This window comes from Eupeodes corollae, chromosome 1 (genome assembly GCF_945859685.1).
Source record: "Eupeodes corollae chromosome 1, idEupCoro1.1, whole genome shotgun sequence".
Taxonomy (NCBI): Eukaryota; Metazoa; Arthropoda; class Insecta; order Diptera; family Syrphidae; genus Eupeodes; species Eupeodes corollae.
This window is the reverse complement of record NC_079147.1, coordinates 154,336,147-154,359,166: the sequence shown is the minus strand read 5'-3', so window position 1 is coordinate 154,359,166 and position 23,020 is coordinate 154,336,147. Positions and strand designations below refer to the sequence as shown.

The following is a 23,020-nucleotide window of genomic DNA, read 5'->3' as shown; positions in this document are numbered from 1 at the left end:
TTCGATAACGTAGTCAAAATCTGATAGCTCTAAGGCCCATCGAGATATTCTTGGATTCAAAATCTTTTTATTAAGTGTTTGGGTCAGTGATTTGCAGTCAGTGACTATTTTAAATCGAATTCCAGTTAAATAAATGCGAAATCGTCTAAGGGCATAAATAATGGCAAGTGTTTCCAATTCATACGAGTGATATTTGGATTCCTGTGCAGTTGAACGCTTTGAAAAGAAGAAAATCGGATGAAGCAGGTTATCATCTTGACGCTGCAACAATACAGCTCCAAAACCTATACTACTGGCGTCGCAGTGTAGTTCTGTTTCGGCCTTGGGATTGAAAATTCTTAAAAGTGGAGCGTTCAAAAGTTTTTCTTTTAATAAATTAAAAGTCTGCAACTCTTTTTCACCAAATTCAAACTTCGCATCTTTTTTTAAAAGATCATTAAGTGGCTGTGCTATTAAAGAAAAATCTTTAATAAACTTTCTGAAGTATGAACACAAACCTATAAATGAATGCAACTTCTTTTGGTTTGTTGGAATCGGAAAATCTGAGACTGCTTTTAAACCGTCAATATTTGCACCTATGCCATTTGCTGAAACTATGTATCCGAGATATTTAATTTTTTCATACATAAAAACACATTTATCAAGACGAAGTTGTAAATTTTTCTCCGAAATGATATCTAAAACTTTTTTTAAAATCTTAAAATGTTCGTCCTTTGTTTCAGAAGCAATCAACAAGTCGTCAACATACACTAGAAGTTGTCCACTACTAATAAGATCCTTAAAAACTTTATTTATAAATCGTTGAAAAACTGAAGGCGCGTTTTTTAGCCCAAAAGGCATTCGAACGTATTCGAATTGACCCAAAGGAGTCACGAATGAGGTAAATTTTATAGAATCCTCGGCCATTTTAACATGGTGGAAACCACTTTTAAGGTCGAGAAGCGAAAAATATTTTTTATTTCTCAACCTATCTAAATGGTCTTCAATAAGCGGTAAAGGAAAGTTATCCTTTACAGTTATTTTATTTAAATTGCGGTAGTCCACACATAATCGCAATTCACCTGTTTTCTTCCGGGTCAAAACGATTGGGGATGCAAAAGGCGAATTACTTTCCCGAATAATATTGTTTTTTAATAAATCGTCTAAAATTTTATCTAATTCAATTTTATGAGAATATGGAAGACGTCGAGGTGCACAACTAAAAAAACTGTTAGGGTTAGAGACAACTATTTGCATTTCAAAATCATCTGAATAATTTGCACTAGTTTTTGAAACACTCTCGAGAACCAAACGTTTTAACTCTACTTTCTCGTCAAAATTTAAAAGTTCGTTAATATTTAATGAAATATTTTCATCACGTAAATCACATACATCAATTTTTAAAATTTCATTTTCAAAATCTAAATCATCAAAATCGTAATCATAATTATTTTTTGAATTATTCGAATCATAATTAGTTTCATAATCATTTTCATTATTATTTTTATGTTCGGCAATTGTTTTGAAATTATTTCCTTTAACTTATTTGATTTTAGATTCATGCAAAAAATCTCGTCCTAAAATAATTGGATCTTTCATAGTTCCATCAGGAACAACATAAAGACATACATTTATAAGTTCACAACTAAACTTTAAATAACATGCAAATTTACCTAAAATAATCAGCCTTGAATTATTTATACCATAAAAGTCATTATTTGCTGCTTCCAAAGATGTCATCATAAAAGGTGGCACGTATTGCCGCTGGATAAAGCTAATAGGGCTCCCGGTATCAATCGTAGTCATCACATGCAGGATTACCCGAACACTATCCAACCTCTTAAATTGGAACTCCAAAACGCCATGAAATTCATTCATCAATGTTGAAATATTGGATGTCATTGGTTGGTCATCTTTTTGCACCATAAGCACCGAAGATGATTGCGGACAATCGTTCAAAATATGGCCCATTTTCCCGCAGCGGAAGCATGAACCTTTTGGTCGACGTGGTTTTGGACACTTTGGGGAAATGTGTCCCATTTCATTGCAATTGTAGCACTTTATTTTTTGGTTCGACTCGCGGCTTTGATTGCAAGACAGGTTTATTATACGAAGAAGTAGATGGCTGCACTTCGGTTTTCATTTTTTCGTACCTCCGAAGAATAATCTTCAACTCAGCGATTGTGTTAGCCGTAAGCATAAGCTGTTTATTGAAGACGGAATCTGGAATTCCCTTAATTATGTAAGCAATCACATCTTGCTCGTCGATTTCGGCTGAAGAAGCTATCTCTTGCATGGCCAGAACATATTGCTGAAAACTCTCGCTCTTACATTTTCTTCGCTGTCGCAAAGCATTGTGGACATCGGTTGCAGTTGTATGGTGGTGGAACTCTGTCAAAAGTCCATCCTTAAGCTCAACCCATGACCTGAATGACTTTGATCTTGCAAACAACCTTGCAGTGCCCTTGAGCAGGCGCTTAAAATATATGAATGACTCAGACTCATTTAGATGATAGGTGACAACAGCGTCGTCGACATTCTCAATCCATTTTTTAATTGGATAATCGTCATCACCTGAAAACGTTGGCAACGAGTCTTCAATATCGCGTGATGTACATCCACCTGTTGGACGAATTTCTCTAGCAGGGCTATTAAGTTCAGCTAGCCGTTTTTCTAGCGCTAGAATTTCCTCCTTTTTTCGAAGTACCGCACGAAGTCGATCTAAACGTTGTTGCACAAAATTTTCTTCGTCTACCAAATCGTTGTCGGCGACGGCGGCGGCGGCGGCGGCGGCAGCGCCATCGTCATCGTCGTCATCGTCGTTACCTTCGACAATATCGTTTTCTGGATTGACAGGGAAATAACCCTCGATTTCATTTTGCTCCATTGCAGAAATGGCTTCATTTAAGCGAGCTTTAAGAGCAGATTTTAAGCCATTTGTAGCAAAACCCATTTCGTCTAATTTCAATTTAAGATTTGGAACAGTAGAAGTTTCCACAAATCTCAACGCACGTTCTTTAGCATTCATTTTCATGCAAACAATTTTACGTAAAAAAAATATAGCAAATTAATTACTGGGATTTTTATTCCACTTCTGATTTACTGTAATGTTTAATTTTACTTAAATTAACAGCATGCAAAATTAAAAAACTTAAAATAATTTGAACGTGCAATTTAAATATTTAAGCATGTAAAGCAAAAGAAAAAAAACATAACTTCTTCGATTGACTTATTTATTCAGACTGTACTTAAGATTAAGACATTCATTTTAAAAGAAAGCTTTCTTAAAACAAAGAAACAATAGATTTTAAGTTCTGTACATAAAAACAGTTTAAATATCATTCGATCATTGAGTTATAATTTTATACATAAAATAGTTCATGTTTCGAACGAAACATATGTTCAAAGCTTTTCTTTTATAATATTTCTTTAAGCTGAACATAATATCGTAAATCAGCGTTGCCGTGATACATTATTTGTATTATTTAAATAAAGTTTAGTTGTAAGAGATGAAGTCCCTTACAGTATAAAAATAAAATTGTTGATGCAGATTTTATGGTAGTTGGTTGTGATTCAAAACCATTGTTAGGGCTTAGTTCATGTGTGGACTTAGGGTTGATTCAAAGAGTAAATGAGGTTAGCAACATTGGTGAATTTATTCATAAAAATAATGACGTTTTTTCGGGCGATGGACGATTCCCAGATAAATGCTCATTAGAATTGAAACCAGATAGTTATTCTGTGAGTAAGCCACCGGGGCGAATACCAATAGGCATAAGGCAAAAAGTTAGAGAAGCACTAGAGATGATGAAACGTCGTGGAGTAATCACTAAGCGTGATCAACCTTCAGCATGGTCACACCAGCTAGTAGTTGTTGAGAAGGCTAGTGGGTCCTTGAGATTATGTCTTGACCCAAGTGCCCTTAACATGAACTTGAAAGACGAGCACTTCATAATTCCTACACTGGATGATTTTTGTGACGCAATGCGGGAGCTTAAGTACTTTTCAGTTTTTGATTTAAAGGAGGGCTTCTGGCAGCTTGGCTTGTGTGAAAAATCGAAAGAATTGACAGTTTTTAGTACGCCATTTGGATCGTACCAATATAATGTTCTACCTTTTGGTTACAAAACGGCTCCAGAAAAGTTTCAAAAATTAAACTCTAAATATTTTGCCAGTTTACCTGGCACATTTGTTTACATTGATGTATCATCGTTGGAGGAAAAACTAAAAAAGAGCATGATGAAAATGTTGAGAGAGTATTAAAAAGAGATCGTGAAGTAAACGTTAAATTTAATAGAGATAAACTGCAGCTAGTAGTACCCGTAGCATGATGGTTAGTGCGTTGGACTGTCATGCAAGAGGTCTTGGGTTCAATCCCTGCCTGTGCCACCTTAATTTAAAAAAATAATTTTCGCGGGTACTGCCTCTTGCGAGGAATTGACAAATCCTTCAAGAGTAATTCTTGTCATGAAAAAGTGCTTTCCCAAACTAGCCGTTCGGATTCGGCCTAAAATTGTAGGTCCCTTCCATTTCTGACAACAGTACTCGCACACAGGAATGGTTGAGAGTTGTAAGTCACTAGGCCCTGGTTCACAACGGACTGTTGCGCCACCCCATTTGATTTTGAAACTGCAGCTTTGAGTAAATAAGGTTAGATATTTGGGTCATGTTTTTACTGGTGATACAATTTGTCCAGATCCAAGTCGAGTTGAAAATATTATAAACCTAAAAGAACCACAAGACAGAAAACAATTAGAAAGTGTTATGGGTATGTTCAATTACCTTCGTTCTTTTATACCTAGTTTTTCAAATTTAAATTCACCCCTTAGGGAATTGTTGAGAAAAAATGTTGAATTTCAGTGGTCTTCAAGCCACAGCCAAGTTTTTAAAGATATGAAAGATACTCTTGCCAAACATTCAATCCTTTACGTTTTTGATCCAAAGAAACCAATTTTGATTCAGACTGATGCTTCCAAAAATGGGCTAGGATGTTGTCTTTTTCAAGAACTCTCAAAACTTAACTAGCTATCGAAAAGGTGCAGCCTCGCTTTGGACAGCGGCCTTTCCTTAGCATTAATAATAAAAACAATTATTGTACGTAATACAAAAATGAAATAAATAAATAAAGTATAAAGAAAACAAAAAGAATAAAAAAGAAAAAGAAAGACTTAATGCTTTTTTTTTTAATCTCAACCGCGAGATGAATCATGTAATTAGATGTTGGTGAAATTTATTCGACTCGATTGCAACGTATGAAATTGAAACTCTCAAAATACGATTTTGATATTAAGTTTGTTCCGGGAAAGTTCTTATACGTGGCAGATTTGTTATCACGTAATTTTATAAATGATCCTATAGTTGATATAGAATCATCATTAAAGGACCTCATACACAGCATCAATATGAGTGATCCTAAAAGAAAAATGTTCGAAGAAGAAACCCGAAAAGATGTTGTGTTACAGACTCTTGTACATCTGTACGAAGATGGTTGGCCAGCAGATAAGCAACGGGTCCCAGAAAATGCTAGGTTCTTTTGGCAGTTTAAAGACAAAATCTTTGTAGAAGACGGCCTAGTTTTTTATGAAAATCGAGTTCTGGTCCCAAACAATTTAATCAAAGGTATGTATTTCATAAGTCTCACATGGGAATAACAAAGACACTGAATAAAGCTAAGAACACTCTTTTTTGGCCTTACATGAATAGGGACTGTTTTCGATTTTAATTGAAAATTTCAAGACTATTTAACCACGTTACAAAAAAAGGTAATTTATTAAATATTAATTATATTTACATAATCAATAACAATAAAGTTATACTTAGCAAAGGTGGTGGTCAATGATGTGGTGTGCTGTGTGGTCTCGATCCAAGTGAAAGAGGTTTCCTTTTTTTTACTTTTAATCAGCAGCTAGCAGCGAAGACAATTAGCACACTCATTGTAGATTTTCTATCCACGCATATTCGCACTAGTAATTGTTGTTGTAATTTGTGGATGCTGTTGCAACTTGAGAGTGAGCAAGCTGTGCAGGTAAGTTCACTACATCATTGACCAACACAAGTGCAGCAAACAGTGTAACAAATTTAAGTTAAGAAAGAGAATTTAAAGCAAAATATTTTAAACAAAATAAACAGATTTGCAACAATATACGATGAGAGGTTGGTTTCCAAACATTCCGGCCCCCCTGGAACGAGTTTCAGGACATCGGTAGCAAAGCCAATTTTGAGATAGGACGAACATATGTTCCTGTTGCGGTTCGTACGTTGGCCACTCGTACCCTTTCATCTGTGCCAGGTTTGACCGATACGATTCGGCCCAAGATCCACTTCGTTGGTGGAAGATTAGGTTCCTTGATTACAACTAAGTCTCCAGGTCTAAGGTTGATTGTAGGTTTTGTCCACTTTGGCCTTTCTTGTAGAGATGTCAAATACTCGGTGTGCCACCGTTTCCAAAAGCCTTGCACCATGCTTTGGATATGATTCCAATTCGAGAGGCGGTTGATTGGAGTATCGATATTGCTCGGTTCAGGAACAGCTGTGAGTGGTTCACCTATAAGAAAATGACCTGGTGTTAATGGGTTTAAATCAAAATCAGACACAGAACATAAAGGACGTGAGTTTAGAATGGCTTCTACTTGTGTTAAAAAGGTATATAATTCCTCAAATGTTAGAATTGAGCTTCCGATAACACGGCGCAAATGAAGCTTGACTGACTTTACGCCAGCCTCCCATAATCCACCAAAGTGTGGAGCAGAGGGAGGAATAAAGTGCCAAGATATGCTGTCCATGGCAAGGGCTGCAGTGACTGCATCATTATGGGATTGTGAAATAACAAGAGTATGCATCTCATTTAAGCATCTTCGAGCTCCATGAAAGTTCGTCCCATTGTCGCTGTAGATATTGCTACACTTGCCGCGGCGAGAAACAAATCTTCGCAAGGCTGCGATGAAAGCGTCTGTGGTGAGATCACTGACCAGCTCCAGATGTATGGCCTTCGTAGACATGCACACAAACACGGCAATATATGCTTTGGACATCTTAGCTTTACGACATCGAGATAGCCTGATGGTGATAGGTCCCGCATAGTCACAACCTGTATTTGTAAATGGGCGACTGGGTTGAGTGCGATAGGATGGAAGATTACCCATAATCTGCTGCATGTTTCCCTTACGTTGCATAAAACACGTTTTGCACTTATGAACAATTTTGCGGATAAGATTTCGGCTACCCATTATCCAGAATTGTTGTCGAATGAATGCGAAAGTTTCAGATACTCCTGCATGGAGATATCGACGATGAAAATCTGTAATAATGAGGTTAGATATGGGATTAGATTTTGGTAAAATGATAGGATGTTTGATATTGAAGGATACGCTTGCGTTTTTTATACGTCCACCGATGCGAAGTAGCCCATCACTGTCCAAAAAGGCGTTGTATCTCAAGAGTTTCGATTTTGCAGGTAGTTGGTTTTTGGTTTGCAGGTGCAAGATGTCATCTTCAAAGAATAAAAGCTGAACGAATTTTAAGATGGCAATTCTAGCCCTTTGAATTTCAGGGTAGCTCAGACCATGAACAGCCCGAGGATTGGTTTTTGGTTGAAGGTTGGAAATATATCTAAAGATGTATGCAGCAACACGCTGCAGGCGACTCCAACTCGAAATCCTTCCTATCAGATCGTGAAAGACATGTCCATCAAACGACGTGACGAGTGCATGCCTTATGACTGATTTCTCCTCCAACTTAGCTGATTCCGCATTAAAGGTGCTTGGATAAAGGTTGGATTTTGGCCAACTGACTTCTGAATCGGATAACCAGGATGGACCGGTCCACCAAAGATTGTGACTGAATAAATTTGAAGGTGGTACACCACGTGATGCACAATCAGCAGGGTTCGATTCAGACGGAACATGTCTCCAAGCAGATCTGGGTAAGGTTTCCAAGATGGCAGCGGTTCTATTGGCGACAAAGGTTGCCCACCTGCGTGGGGGCGATGAAAGCCAATGCAACACGATCTCAGAATCGCACCACGCAAATGTTCTAGGAATGTTAATGTTGAATGATGATTTTACGAATCGTATTAACCGAGCAAGCAAAACCGCACCACAGAGTTCAAGGCGGGGAATAGATACCGGTTTTAAAGGGGCTACCTTAGTTTTAGCAGCAACGATGACAACGTTCACTTTTCCGTCGGCAGATTTCGAAAGGGCATAGACTACCGCGGCGTACGCTAACGATGAGGCATCTGAAAATCCGTGAAGCTCGATAGTCTGTTCAGACGAAAACACATTACGCGGAACGCAAATTTTTTCGAAACATGGCAATTGTTCACGATAGGTTATCCATTTTTCCGCGAGATCAGTGGGAAGAGGATCATCCCAACCCAAAGTCAAAGACCAGAGATTTTGAAATAGCATCTTGAAAAGGATCACTGAAGGGGCCAAGAGCCCTAAAGGGTCAAAAATACTTGCTACTTCCGATAGCAAAGTTCTTCTGGTTATCAAGGGACAAGGCTTTGAAGTTGTTAGGCGATATGAGTACATATCGGACGCAGGATTCCAGTACATTCCCAATACTTTTATGAGTGACTGCGAACGTTCAGGGTCTACGAAAGAATACTCACAATCCTCAGGGTTTTGTTTGGCTAGTAGAGCCCAGCAGTTGGAACTCCATTTACGAAGCTGAAGACGAGCTTCTGATAGTAACGAGGTCAGTTCAGATTGCAAATCTAACAAGGTTTGGATTGAATTCCCGCCTGTCATCACGTCGTCAACGTAGACGTCACTAAGCAAAACCCGAGATGCATTTGGGTACACAGTTTTATAGTCCTCGGCGATTTGTTGTAACACACGTACCGATAAAAATGGAGCCGACGCAGTGCCATAGGTTACGGTTCGTAGTCGATAATGTTCGATGTGATTATTTGGGTTTGACCGCCATACGATTCGTTGATAATCACAATCCTTCTCGTTTACCCATATTTGTCGAAACATTTTGACAATGTCGGCGGTAAACACATAACGATGTTGCCGAAACCGTAGACAAACACCAATTAGATCACGTTGTATAGGCGGACCGATTAACAACTTGCTATTCAACGACTGTCCATTTGAGTCTTTGACAGACCCATCAAAAACGACGCGAAGTTTCGTTGTCGAACTGTCCGGCTTAAAAACGGCATGATGGGGTAAATAAAATTGACTACATGGATTTTTTTGAATATCACTTTGAGGAATAAGTTCCATATGACCAAGGTCGAGGTACTCTTGCATGAATTCAGAGTATTGCCTTTTCAGTTCAGGATGTTTTTGAAATCGACGCTCCATCGAATACAGCCGTGAAACCGCCGAATGCAGCGTACCTTCAAAATTTGGTAAAGGAGTTTTAAAGGGAAGCGCAACCACGTATTTTCCGTCGGAAGCGCGACTAAATGTTTGTTGGAAGTGTTTTTCAGCTGGATCATTAAAGGCATCAAACGAATTGTAAGAAGAGATATGCTCTAGCTCCCAAAATCGTTGGAGAAGAGCATCCAAGTCAAGAGCAGAATGATATGACGATAATTCGAAATTACCAGAGGTTGGATCAAAGAACTCTCCAGTGATAACCCATCCGAAGGAAGTATTTTGAGCGATAGGTTTACCTGGAGGTCCAACAACTTGGTCTGATTTCAAGATAGACCAAACCTTATCAGCCCCAAGAATCACGTCAACTGCACAAGAGAAGTTAAAGCCAGGGTCTGCCAGATCCAAGTTGCAAATATAGTCCAAAGTCGAGATATCAAACGAGTTAGACGGTAGATTTGAAGTCAATTTAGTCAAAACTAAGGCATCGACCGTCAAAAATGTAGAGCTATATCGAGAAAGTAGTTTCAAAGATACGACTCCCTTAGTAAACCCGGCTTCCATTGAACCTAATCCTAATACTGGTATTCGAGCGTGAGTTCGTCGAAGTCCAAGTTTTTGAACACACGATTCAGATATGAACGATGATTGGGACCCGGTATCTAATAATACACGAACATCAATGAGCTGATTTTTGTTATTTTCTAGCTTAGCAAGAATTGTTGGTAAAACTGTTTGTTTTCGAAGGCTAAATTCACGAGAATGGTTACTGACCAAATGTGTAATGGCATACGGATTAGGTGTCCCCGAGGACTGATTTTGTAGCGAAGCTGATGACGACGACGATGTCGATTGATTTGTTTGAGAAGGGTCAGATACCGGCGCAGAAATATTATTTGATTCATCCTGATGCACTAAGTAATGATGCCGAGCTTTGCATACGCGACATCGAAAAGTCGATCGACATTTTTTTACGGAATGACCTGACCGAAGGCAGTTAAAACAAAGCACGTTTGTTTTGGTAAAGTTTCTACGCGATGGAATGTCTAATTCAAGAAATTTTGAACACTGGTGTAAAAGATGATTGGTTTTACATAATGGACATTGCGAACTATTTTCAGAAGGATTAGCTATTAACGCTCGAATCGAACTTGCTGGCTTTCCACGCGATGATGATGAGGACAAGCGATTTAGAGTCTGGCATGACTCTAGTGCATCGCACCGACGCTCAAGAAATTCGATAAACGTTAATATTGTCATATCCTCCCGAGACCCGACTTCTTCTGCCCAAGCATGTTTTGTTTCACCATCTAGTTTATTGAGCAGGATAAAAATAAGCCACGGATCGCGATTGTTCTTAGATAGTGCATTTAATCCCCGAATCACCTCATCCGCACCGTCCGTAATCTTTCGAAGTATTTGTGCATTTGGAGCGTTTATTGACGGTAGGGACAAAAATTTTTAAACAAAGGACTGAACAACTAAAGTTCCCCTATCAAAACGTTTTTCAAGTCTATCCCATGCTTCAGTGTAATTAACATCTGAAACCTTTATGTGTTGGATTAGATCAGCGGCCGTTCCGCTTAAAAAAGATTTTAAGTATTGAAATTTGTGAGTCGGTGATAAGTTTTCTTTTGTATCCACCGAACCCAGAAACAAATCACGAAAAGACGGCCAGTCCTTATAATCACCCGAAAACTTCGGAATCACAATTGGTGGCAGTTTTATTTTTTCAGGAGTTTTTGCCGAAGAATCTAACACGGCATTGTTTGAATTTTTAGAACTCCTTTCACGTATTGCTACAGTCAACCCCGCGTGGGCTTCGAAATATTTGTCTTCATATAACCCGAAATCAGTATTAAACTCCTCGGCCTCACCTTCCCCCACAAGCTGAAGACATTCATAATGTAGGGTAGTGAATTCATGCCATGCTTCAATCACCCTATTTAATCTAATTTCTAACATCTCCAATGATGTCAATTGTTCAATGGATGTTATAAATTCAACCGCACGAGTTAAAGTGGCCTTTGCAATACCACGCCTATGTTTTAATGCGTTCATATTTCACAAATATATAGAATGTTCGACGGTGAAATATAAAAGAAAAACAACCAAAGTACTAGTAATTAACTAAACAAAACCAGCTTAATCAAATTGTTCAATTGTTTAAATGTATATATGCATATATTATGCAGTAAACCATAAGTACATTTAATGTTCTATTCATATACAATAATTTAATTATATATATGGGCATTTCCACAGTATTTTTAACTTTCATGTTACCGCAGTATATTAAGCCTTAGAAATGAAATTGGCACTTTCTAAGTGGAAAGATTTTCGTATCATGACTTATTTCAATTATATAACCTACTTTTGACTTGATTGGATTAAAATTTTTAATTAAAATTAATAAAAAATAGGCTTAAATATTGCAAATTTCAAGCGTAACAGATGCAAATTTATTAAGTTTTATAAACAAAAAACATTTCAACGACCTTTGACCCATCTTAACATCATTATTTTATAATTATTTATAATATACACTGATAGAAAAACCTCGAAAGAAAGGTGTGCTACCATTTAAAAAATAGTACAAAGCAATTAAATTAGAGTACCTCCGTTTTTACAAATATTAAAATCTGATCTTTTTCTCTATATAACTTTCTCAACGATCGATTCTGGTAGTATTTTATAGGCTTAAATTATTCTCTATCAATCAATAAATCAATTAAAATTTAATTGGATCATGTGCCTCTATTTAAAAATAAATAATGTCATTTTAAAGTTTAAAATTGAAAACGTGATTGGTATAGAATGTGTGATTTTTTTAGCGGCACACCTATCGATAAGATCTTACAGAAAAATAAACGATTGTGAATGATAATTTTACGAATAATCAATAGTAAGAAAAAGCCGTTGATCGAAAATTTCAAGTTTCAAAGTTTGTACGACAGTACAAAATCAAATTTTTGTATGAAATGAGGGTTTTTCATTGAATGCACACATGTCCACTGCACTGCACAGAACTGAAGATATTTATTAACGATGTTTCAAAATGAATCACGCAAGTATTTTCTTGTTATTTAGATGACAAACAACCAAGAAAATGTTTGTTTATAGATGTGCCTCAAAATAAAAAAAAAAATATTTCAATTGTTGAAAATGAAAGATTCTGTGGAAATGCCTATATATGCAAAACGATATTAGCCAAGAGAACACACGAGGTTTTCTTGCTATGAATATATACAATATATATGTACCACGAAAAGCCTACGAACGACTTTGCACTTAATTTTTTTTTTTATGCACAAGATTAACACCGATTCAACTAATAAATTCGGCTAACGAAGGACCATATGTTTTCGATTTTAATTGAAAATTTCAAGACTATTTAACCACGTTACAAAAAAAGGTAATTTATTAAATATTAATTATATTTACATAATCAATAACAATAAAGTTATACTTAGCAAAGGTGGTGGTCAATGATGTGGTGTGCTGTGTGGTCTCGATCCAAGTGAAAGAGGTTTCCTTTTTTTTACTTTTAATCAGCAGCTAGCAGCGAAGACAATTAGCACACTCATTGTAGATTTTCTATCCACGCATATTCGCACTAGTAATTGTTGTTGTAATTTGTGGATGCTGTTGCAACTTGAGAGTGAGCAAGCTGTGCAGGTAAGTTCACTACATCATTGACCAACACAAGTGCAGCAAACAGTGTAACAAATTTAAGTTAAGAAAGAGAATTTAAAGCAAAATATTTTAAACAAAATAAACAGATTTGCAACAATATACGATGAGAGGTTGGTTTCCAAACAGGGACATTGAAAACATGATTTTCAAGTGTAAAAAATGCGAAAAATTTAGATCCGAAAACAAGAACGTGGATACCAATAAAAGATGAAGACCTTGAACCGAAAATTCCAAATAACTTGAAGGCGGTATTAGAAAGACGTCAAGAAAGAATTTTAAAACATAATAATCCAGTTAAACCGCGTCGTGAAACACATTTTGAGAAAGGAGAAAACGTATAGTATATAGAAATAATGGAAAGTGGGAACCAGGTAGAATAGTATCCAAACATGATAGTCCGAGGTCATACTTACTCCAAAATGAAAATAATAGAGTCATTCGTAGAAATACATTACACTTACGTAGGTCAATGCATTCTCCACAAATAAGACTACCTGAGGCGGAAGAAAGGACGCCTATTGTCTCTGGAAATAATGATAACCCTTCTCTTGAATTGTCAGACACAATGTCGAACAAGATGTCGAGTCAGTGCGGCAACCGTACCGAGAGTATACCACAAGATCTGGTCGAATAAGTCGGAAACCAAACTTTTATATACCTCAATAAAATTGAATTTTAATACATGGAATTTTGAACTGTTCTATAATACATCATAAATTATAATATAATGTAATTATTATAACTAATGTATTATTTTTAGGAAGATGATGTACAATTTCCCATCTCTAAGCATACTTGTCTAAACAACAATTATCTCAAAATGAACATTAAAATGAATGACTAAGCATAACATAATCGGCTAGCGTGGTGGTCTCGCTTTTTGATAGTTTTTCTTGGTCTTCCAGTTCACTTTGTAAGCTCAAATAAAGAACACTGAAATCTTAATAAAAGTATTTCAATAATATAACAGATACCATTTAATTTGTATTATTTATTACAGAATTATAAATTTTGATTTTGATCGCCAACCACATAAAATATATGTAAATTATTTTATTGACAAAAAGCGGGTAGAAGACCTACGACACGGTGCTGAAATCTAACAAACAAAACACTGGACACATCTAATTACTGGATAAAATGATTCATCACTTCAAAATCCGTGGTTTAAAAACTTAATTTAAAAATCAAAATCGTGGTAATCAAATTGCACAAGTATTATTAAGTACTCAACAGCAACACCCGTCATAACAAATCCTGTCGCCCAATTCAAATTGAACATTCCAAAAATCATCAACTCCATTTTCTCTCGTATAAACTGATACGTAAGTATTTGAACCTAAAATTTTTCATTTTCAAATCAAATGGCCCTACGCTCAAAAATAAACCAAGCTACTTACCCTTGTTTCTAATTGTTTATTAAGTTTATTGTAGGTTGAAAGCGATCCCAAAGTTTTTCCAGAAGAATCACATGACTCAATAACATCGCCACAAATATAAACCATTAGCCATAGATCTACGAAAGAAATGAAACACGTTGCAAATGCACACATTTTTTGAAATTCACCATCCGAATAAGTCCCATTTAAAAGAATGAGAAAGATATAAGCGTAGTAAACTTGGGAAAGAATAATGGATGACATAATAAGAAGTATATGCATGTTGACAGTATCCTTGTATTTGATAATGAGGCTCAACACACTTGTATGAATTCTTCCAATATTTTTCATTTCATAGCATAAAAGTCCTGTCTTTCGGTTCACAATATGCTCAGCTTTTTTTTCGCACAGCGAATTTATTTCTTCGACTACCCATACAAGGCGACAATTTAGCATCTTGAAGATATACGCCCCGAAAATCATTGCAACACATATTTGATTCTCCATTGCAATCAAGATGATCAATACAAAGATCGATAATACGGCCCAGTAATAATCAATCACGAGGCCACCCTTTGATTGGTACACAATAATTGCTGACAATCCCAGTGTTACAAAACACGAACATAATATTTTTGAATAAATAACCATCTTTATTTCATTTCGAATTTTGTTAAATCTTTCCCGAGGAAAGGGGAACTCAGTAAGCCTTATTTTATTCAATTCGTCATAAATAAATATGGTCTGCTTGCGCTGTAGCCAATTTCCAAACCGGCTTAATGCAATGCCAATAAACTGAGCCATCAGTATGAGACAATTCATGTACATTGCAGTGTACCTTGTCATAAAAACTTCACACCTCAGATATTTTGAAATGTACGTGGTATAAAATGGGCCCGTCACAAGAAAAAAACAGTCAACAACGGCACAATAGTCACCTGCCCATTGCTTGTAGATGAGTTTTTTTGTATTGTAATCATAATCATGGGCCGAAATGCCCATATAAATTAAATACCGAAAAGTGTAAAAAAGTAATTTGCCATCCGGATCTTCGCCACTATGCATGTTGTTAAATTTGCTTGGGAAGTTACTAGAACAAGGTGCAAGTCACAACTAACATGTCATGTAGGAGCACATGGGAAAGGACTGCAATACATACAAAAATAACATGGCTATAAGAATTCAGATGGGATTTGGCTAACTGTAAATTAAAACAAATAAAATAATTATGATATTTCGAAAAAAAACTATGATAATTGTAGTATAAGGTTCAACTCCTAAGAGATACGAGGATTGTATCTTTGAATCATCTTTCAATTTCGGTGAACTTTCAATTTAAAAAATGTCGATGAAAAGCTGAGGTATTACAGTTGCACCTGTAGAAGTTAGTCAACATGATAATTGATTTGATATAAATTAACAGTAGATAATCTAATGTTAGCCAAGGCCAGCCATACTTTTTGATAGATTTTAACTTCCCATAGCAAAATATTGTACTCGAAAATTTTAAAATTTTGACATTTGAAATGTTGAGATGAAGGTCGTAAGCTTGTAAGTCCGCAGAATTTTGAATATGCCCTTAACAGACCACGCGTAGCCGAAGAGTTAGGAGGCCCTAGACAGCTATAAAGCAGACATCACCGCCATCCAGGAAATACGATGGGATGGGCCGGACAAAAATAGGATACAAAACTGCGACATTTACTATGGTGACTGCTACCAAGAAAACCAACAGCGCTTATTTGATCGGGGCTTTATTATTGGAGCCAGACTTATGCAACAAGTATTTATCTATATGTGCATCAATAAGCGCCTCATGACCAGCCGCATCAAGGCTAAATTCAGCAACATTAGCCCAATATGCGCACTAGCCCCAGAGAAGAGAAGGGTGACAACACCGAGGATATTTTCTTCGAGCTCTTAGACAAAACATATGAGCAGTGTCCTAGCTACGATACTAAAATTGTTCTGACCGATTTTAATGCTAAGCTAGGAAGGGAAGACATCTTTAGTTGAATAATCGGAAAGAACAGCCTGCACGACAACTGTCGGCGCGCAGACTCTGGTGCAAAATTAACCAAATTTCTCCCAAAACAAAAACCGTGTTTGTCCAAAATAATTCAATTTGTTTTTATTTTCTAAAAGTTACAATTTTGAAATTAATGAAAAAAGGGAAATTATAAAAAATAACTTACATAGGTATGAATATCTTAATTTTTAAACTGCCGCCATCCGACTGTACCTTTTTCTCATTAAAACTTAGGTTAGGTACATGGCGAGGAAAATTCTCGAGCCTTTTTTCATTTTTCTTTGTTTTAGCTATTCTTGTGGCGCGGTATTGCCAGAGTAATTAAACAAATAGTTTTTAGTACTGGAGAGTTTATGGCTCGATGACATCCCGGGGCCCGTCTGAAGCTCTATCTGAAGACTCCAGATCCAAGACAGCGAGCCTCCCAACCGACCTCTTCACCAAAATGTTTCCATTTGGCAGACGAACATCAGCTATCCGCACAATTCCATCAGGACCAGGAAAAACGTTTGTCACTCTGCCAAGCCTCCAAACAGATCGAACTTCCCCCGGCTCAATAACAAGAACAATGCTTCCAATCTCTACTGGCTTTGTTTTTGTGTACCATTTTGAACGCCTCGTCAGCTCAGGAAGATACTCTGTGTACCAACGCCTTGTTAATTCTCTCATTAGGTGTTGCGCTCGACGGCTATACAGCCTACTCCATTGATCTTTGCCAGAAAACACTCCAGGTGCGGTTAAATTCCGATCGGCATCTCCAAAAAGTATAGAGTTTGGTGTAAGTGGTCGAGGATCCTCCGGGTCGACGGGTATATGAGTTAGCGGCCTCCTATTAATCTGCCCCTGTGCCTCATATAGCGCGTTTAAAAGAACATCTTCTCGAGGTGTCACTCCCCTTAAGGTAAATTCTATGCTGGATTTAATGGATTTAATAAGGCGCTCCCACGCTCCACCCATCCACGGTGAATATGCAGGTATGAAACGCCAGAGTATCCCTTCGTACTTGGCGCAGTACTCACCGAGAGCAGCCTCCATCTCCTTTACATCTTTATCTAGGCGGTTCTTTGTGCCGACGAAGTTAAGGCCATTATCGCTATAGATGAATTTGGTGACTACACGAATGATGAGAAATCGACGAACAGCCATATAACACTGGTCCATAGAGAGATCATTGAGCACCTCAATGTGGACGGCACGGAAACTCAAACAAGTAAAAATCATCCCAAATCGTTTAACTGTGCCTCTTCCATATTTAACATGCATGGGACCGAAACAGTCTACCCCTACATGGGTAAAAGGTCTCAACTCAAAGGCTAACCGACCTTCAGGCAATTGACCCATAAATGGTGTTACTGCCTTAGCCTTGAGTCTTTTGCACATAAAACACTTTGATTGGACTCGTGCCACTGTCGAACGAATGCTTATAACCCAAGCTCTTTCCCTGATGTCTGAAATCGTCGTGGCCGTTGCAACGTGATTGTTAGCTTCATGGTGGTGCTGAACTAATAACTCCACTAGCGGATGGTGTTTCGGCAGTATGGCAGGATTCCGTGCTGCGTATGAAATATTTGCTTTCTGTATTCTCGAGCCTAGTCGCATAGTACCCTCATCATCGATAAACGGACTTCGATTAGCTTGCAGACAAGTAATTTCATCCGAAAAGGCATCTTGCTGGATTTTCCGAAATAACCAGTCCTGAGCTCTTACAATTTCTGAAGGTGTTGCGAAAGGCTCTGTTTCAATTCCCTTTTTACTCAACAAGTCTTTAAAACGAAGTAATAGTGCCACTACTCTGACTGCCGAAAACCATCTAGCTCGAAATCTTGGTTTTAACTCATCAAATATTTTAAATGATATTGGTTGATGTCTATGCAAATTTACTGGGAATTTAGATAAATCAATTGTGCTTACCTTATTTGCATTAGCGATAATTTTCCCTGGCGTAACTGGCCAATCAACTTGGGGAAGCTTCAAAAATTCGGGTCCTGCAAACCATCTCGAGTTATTAGAGCTTTCTGCATTGTCGCACCATCTGGTTCCGTCATCCGCAACATTATCCGCAGATCTTACGAACCACCACTGATGCGGATTAGTAGTTTCTAAAATTTCTCCAACACGAACAGCAACGAAACTTGGGAATTTGAAGGTGGAAGAACTAATCCATGAGAGCACCGTCTTAGAATCGGACATAAAGATTATGTCATTAGCTCGAATTGAGTGAGAACTTCTCACAGTTTTCGCAATCCGCACCCCAAGCACAGCCGCCTGTAACTCTAAGCGAGGTACTGACAGTCTTTTAACCGGAGCAACCTTCGCCTTAGCCATGGCAATTGCCACTTCGACTGCTTCATTATGCTCGAAGCGCCAATATGATACAGCAGCAAATGCCTTCTCCGAAGCATCCACAAAAACGACCAAACTGATCCTTGAGTAACCCGGGTTCAATGTCGTATAGGCACGAGGAATCTTGATTTCCTCTATTTGTCGCAAGATTCTTATGAAATTCAGCCACTGCTGTCGCAACACATAGGATATCTGCTCGTCCCAATTGAAGCCTTCGCGCCAGATCTCTTGCAAAATAAATCGCCCTCTGATGATGATACAGGAAATAAGACCAAGGGGGTCGAAAACTCTCATAATCGTTCTTAATATTTCTCGTTTGGATATATTAGCATTTGAATCCGACATCTTCTTTAAAAACTCTTCATCGTAGAGCTTATAAATCAGATAATCAGAGGAAGGCTGCCATAACATTCCCAAAATCTTTGTGACGTAACTCTCGGACTCATTAGGATCGATACTCACCAGGCTTGCTTTTATATTCGATTCAGGAATCTGGTCCAAAAACGCACGACTATTCGATTGAAATCCCACCAGCTCGAAGTTCATTGCCTTACAGATTTCAATGGCATCTTTGCTAACAGCAACAGCTTCTTCAACCGTGTCGTGACTATTAAAGTAGTCGTCAACATACGTTCGGTTAACAAGCCCATCAACTGCCTCCGGACACTGCTGCTTATAGAGGTTCGCATGATGATTTTTCACAAATTGTGCAGATGTGGGAGAGCAGGAAGGTCCAAACATCATGACCTGCATAATGTAGACTGCTGGCCTTCTAGAAACATCGCCATCTCGCCAAAGAAACCTCTGACAATGCTGGTCCGCTTCACAAATCTTAATGCGGTGGAACATCTCTCGAACATCCGCATTTACAGCAACTTTTCGTTCGCGAAATTTGAACAGCCCAGCGTGGAGAGGTACCAAGTTGTCTGGACCCTTCAATAAATGCGAGTTCAATGAAACTCCATTCACCTTCGCAGCGACGTCAGCAACAACTCTTGGCTTCGGTGGATGTTTATTTTGATTCACAACCACAAATGTAGGTGTGTACCAAACTCTCGGATGCTCTTGACACAGCTCTTCATCTGAAACTATCCTAGCGTAACCTTTGGATAATAAATCTTTTATGTATTGGTTCATCCACTTCAACAGCTCAGGTCTCTTCAACAAAGACTTCTCAAAAGTAATAAGTCTTTTTTCAGCCATGGGGTAGCTATCAGGAAGTTTAACGTCATCGGAAGCCCATAGCAAACCAATCTCGTAGTGATCGTCAACATAGCGCAGGGTGCGCTTCATCACCTCTAATGCCCGAGCGTCAAGTTGGCTAACAAAATTTTCGCTAGGAGGCCGAACCCCAAACTCCTCGGTTGAGAAATGACGTTTTACTATATCATGAAGTTCTTCATCTTGCTTGCTAATTCCATGAAAGTAAGAAATCGAAGCTATTCTTGAAGGGCCAATACAGGATACGCTGGATTCCATCTTTGTTGTACCAAAGACGGTCCAACCTAGGAGAGTCTTCATCGCATGTGGTTCATCATCTTTACCAGATCGCTGACGGCTGCCCACAAGAAGCTTAGCTTGATCTAACCCCAGTAATATTTTCGGCCTTGCATCATTTAGATTCGGTAACGGCAAATCTCTTAGATGCAAGAACTTTTGCTTTAAAGCGGCAACGTCAACACTCTGGTGTGGCAGTTCCAGATTCTTCACTGAATAAATGTCCCTTAGCAAATGTCGTTTACGTTTATTTATGCCAGAAACATGTAAATTTGTACGCAAAGAGTCCTCAGTTCTGGAAACGCCCTTTGTCCACTGGAGTGTAAGCTGCTCTGGTTCACCTCTCAAGTCCAAAAGATCAAAAACATCTTTTTCCACCATCGTAATGGATGAGCCATCGTCCAAAAAGGCAAATGTGTCTAAAGATTTATTATTGTTCCCAAATAAACGAACGGGAACAACTTTGAACATAACTGGAGCTTTAGGTTCTAGATGTGACGAATGAATTTGCGACGGTGGAACGAAAGGATGTGCCGATGAATTCAAGGTTGGCTTCGTTGTTGACGGATGAAGTAACGGATGATGATTTTTCGAGCAGCCCTCGATACCACACAACTTCTTTTGTGAACAGTTTTTCCATCTATGTGGTGATAATTTTAAGCATCTAAAGCAAATAGCCTTGCTCTTAGCAAATGTGAACCTATCGTCTAAAGACAAAGCTTTAAATTCTTCACATTCACTTAAAGTGTGTTTGGCTTTTTCACATTTAACACATTTTTCTTCACTCTGTATAACTGGTTGGTGAGTCAGGACCTTCCGTGATGAACTGGAGGCGCTTGCTTTGTCTAACGATAACTGCTTTGTTGCTTTGGATAACTCTGGTGGCAAGTCGTATAGTTTCTCAGTGAGAAAAACTGCGAAATCTTCTAAATTCGAGTGCGTCTTCTTGGATTTTCGTTTTTGCCAGTCGTGGTATTGTCCAGGAGACAACCTACTTGCTAGATCTGTCAGAATATAATTGTTGTCTAGTTCCTTACTTAAATCCATCGACTTGATGTCCGCAACAAAACCATTTAGAACCACAGCCCATTGACGCAGTTTTGTATCACTCGGTGAGCTCAACGACGGCAACTTAAGCAGATTCGTAGTGAGACTGTGCACTAAAACATCTGCTCTCCCATAAATCGCACGTAATGAGTCCATCACGGCGTTTGCATCAGTAGAATACCTTAGACGATCGCTCACCAGATTGTAAACTTCGCCTTTTAGTGCCTTTCTTAGACGAGCAACATTTTCTTTGGCACTGTAGTTGCCTTCAACTGTTGTTGATATGAATACCGATTCAAAATACGGCCATTCTTTATTATCATGCCCCGAAAAAGAGGGCAACTCCTGGACTTGACTGCGGTTCAAGATCGTCAATAAATTCGCCATATCTGACTGATGGCACGAACTGTCTTTTGACGCATCTTGCAATTTAACATTGCAGTCTTTCTGCCCCGACAGAGGAGTTGAGTGGGCAGCAGCAGGACCTACCATTTGCTTGTGTCTGCAATCAATTTGTCGAATCGCTTCGAGCCTCTCACTAGCAAGCCTTTTCAAATCTGCAGAATGAGCAGAACTAGCTTCTTGCCTTGCAACTGACGATGTTGCAACCAACTGCGCTTTCAGCGTGTCCATTTCTGCTTTCAGAGAAGCGATTTCCTGGTCTCTCATGTCAACGATCGTTTGGGCCACCCTAGCCGCCTCAATCAATCCATCCACAGCAGCTAAAACATCATTTTGAGTATTACTTGCCGTGGCACCTGCAGTGTGTGTATTCTCTTCCTTACTTTGACTTCCAATTTCATCGCAATCATCTCTACGACAAAACCAAGGAGTAGCAGTGTCAAATAAAGTAGGGTTAAAATCCGCACACTTGTAATGCCACCACCTTCGGCATGTTTCACACGAAACCATCTCATCGTCATCGGGCAAATCACACTTCGTTGAAGCACAGCTGTGTTCCATGTCGGTTAACATAATTGGAGTCTTCGTGGTGCAATTTTAATTAGCACCAACTATAAAATAAAAATATGTCGGCGCGCAGACTCTGGTGCAAAATTAACCAAATTTCTCCCAAAACAAAAACCGTGTTTGTCCAAAATAATTCAATTTGTTTTTATTTTCTAAAAGTTACAATTTTGAAATTAATGAAAAAAGGGAAATTATAAAAAATAACTTACATAGGTATGAATATCTTAATTTTTAAACTGCCGCCATCCGACTGTACCTTTTTCTCATTAAAACTTAGGTTAGGTACATGGCGAGGAAAATTCTCGAGCCTTTTTTCATTTTTCTTTGTTTTAGCTATTCTTGTGGCGCGGTATTGCCAGAGTAATTAAACAAATAGTTTTTAGTACTGGAGAGTTTATGGCTCGATGACAACAACACTTCCGACAACGGATTCAGGCTCAAAAATTTTGCTGGGGGCGAAACGTCATGGTAACCAGTATACGCGTTTTTCAAACCCCAACATTCACAAAGGAAGTTGAACTTATCCGGATTAATCTACAGTCCAGACCCAAGTAACCTCTCTCGAAGTTCTCTGCCGCCAACACAATGTATCGAAAACCAGTGGCAACATTGCCAAGATGCAATCAGAGAAGCCGCCTCTGACGTAGTGTGTTTCAAGCAACCACTAACAAGGAACCTCTTGTTTGATGAGGAATGTCGGCAGGAAAAAGCGGCTGCGCTGCATAGAAGGACGATAGCTGCTCACAAGC

The 23,020-nt window shown here is 38.3% G+C and overlaps 4 protein-coding genes across 4 annotated transcripts; all 4 read right to left on the bottom strand.

Moving 5' to 3' along the window:
- Positions 1-6,170: 6,170 nt before the first annotated feature.
- Positions 6,171-10,571, bottom strand: LOC129945983 (uncharacterized). The gene has a single exon (XM_056055984.1). It carries the CDS (start codon positions 10,569-10,571, stop codon positions 6,171-6,173), a length of 4,401 nt encoding a protein of 1,466 aa, XP_055911959.1.
- Positions 10,572-10,772: 201 nt separating this feature from the next.
- On the bottom strand, positions 10,773-11,372 carry LOC129945972 (uncharacterized). The gene has a single exon (XM_056055972.1). It carries the CDS (start codon positions 11,370-11,372, stop codon positions 10,773-10,775), a length of 600 nt encoding a protein of 199 aa, XP_055911947.1.
- A 2,614-nt stretch (positions 11,373-13,986) lies between these two features.
- On the bottom strand, positions 13,987-15,487 carry LOC129941661 (gustatory receptor for bitter taste 22e-like). Its single transcript, XM_056050354.1, has 2 exons — positions 14,408-15,487; positions 13,987-14,346 (listed from the first exon to the last, which is right to left on the bottom strand). Exons 1-2 carry the CDS (start codon positions 15,449-15,451, stop codon positions 14,188-14,190), a joined length of 1,203 nt encoding a protein of 400 aa, XP_055906329.1. The 5' UTR covers positions 15,452-15,487; the 3' UTR covers positions 13,987-14,187.
- A 1,279-nt stretch (positions 15,488-16,766) lies between these two features.
- On the bottom strand, positions 16,767-22,674 carry LOC129945961 (uncharacterized). The gene is made up of 2 exons (XM_056055961.1): positions 22,481-22,674; positions 16,767-22,423 (listed from the first exon to the last, which is right to left on the bottom strand). The coding sequence occupies exon 2, from the start codon at positions 22,275-22,277 to the stop codon at positions 16,767-16,769; it is 5,511 nt and encodes a 1,836-aa protein (XP_055911936.1). The 5' UTR covers positions 22,278-22,423; positions 22,481-22,674.
- Positions 22,675-23,020: the final 346 nt, after the last annotated feature.

What these genes read in the sequence shown, in the direction of transcription:
- LOC129945983 (XM_056055984.1), bottom strand. Translation starts at nt 10,571, where the DNA reads ATGACAATATTAACGTTTATCGAATTTCTTGAGCGTCGGTGCGATGCA.
- LOC129945972 (XM_056055972.1), bottom strand. Translation starts at nt 11,372, where the DNA reads ATGAACGCATTAAAACATAGGCGTGGTATTGCAAAGGCCACTTTAACT.
- LOC129941661 (XM_056050354.1), bottom strand. Translation starts at nt 15,451, where the DNA reads ATGCATAGTGGCGAAGATCCGGATGGCAAATTACTTTTTTACACTTTT. An exon ending in ATAAACAATTAGAAACAAGG is followed by an intron (nt 14,347 to 14,407) that starts GTAAGTAGCTTG and finishes GAAAAATTTTAG; the next exon opens with GTTCAAATACTTACGTATCA.
- LOC129945961 (XM_056055961.1), bottom strand. Translation starts at nt 22,277, where the DNA reads ATGTTAACCGACATGGAACACAGCTGTGCTTCAACGAAGTGTGATTTG.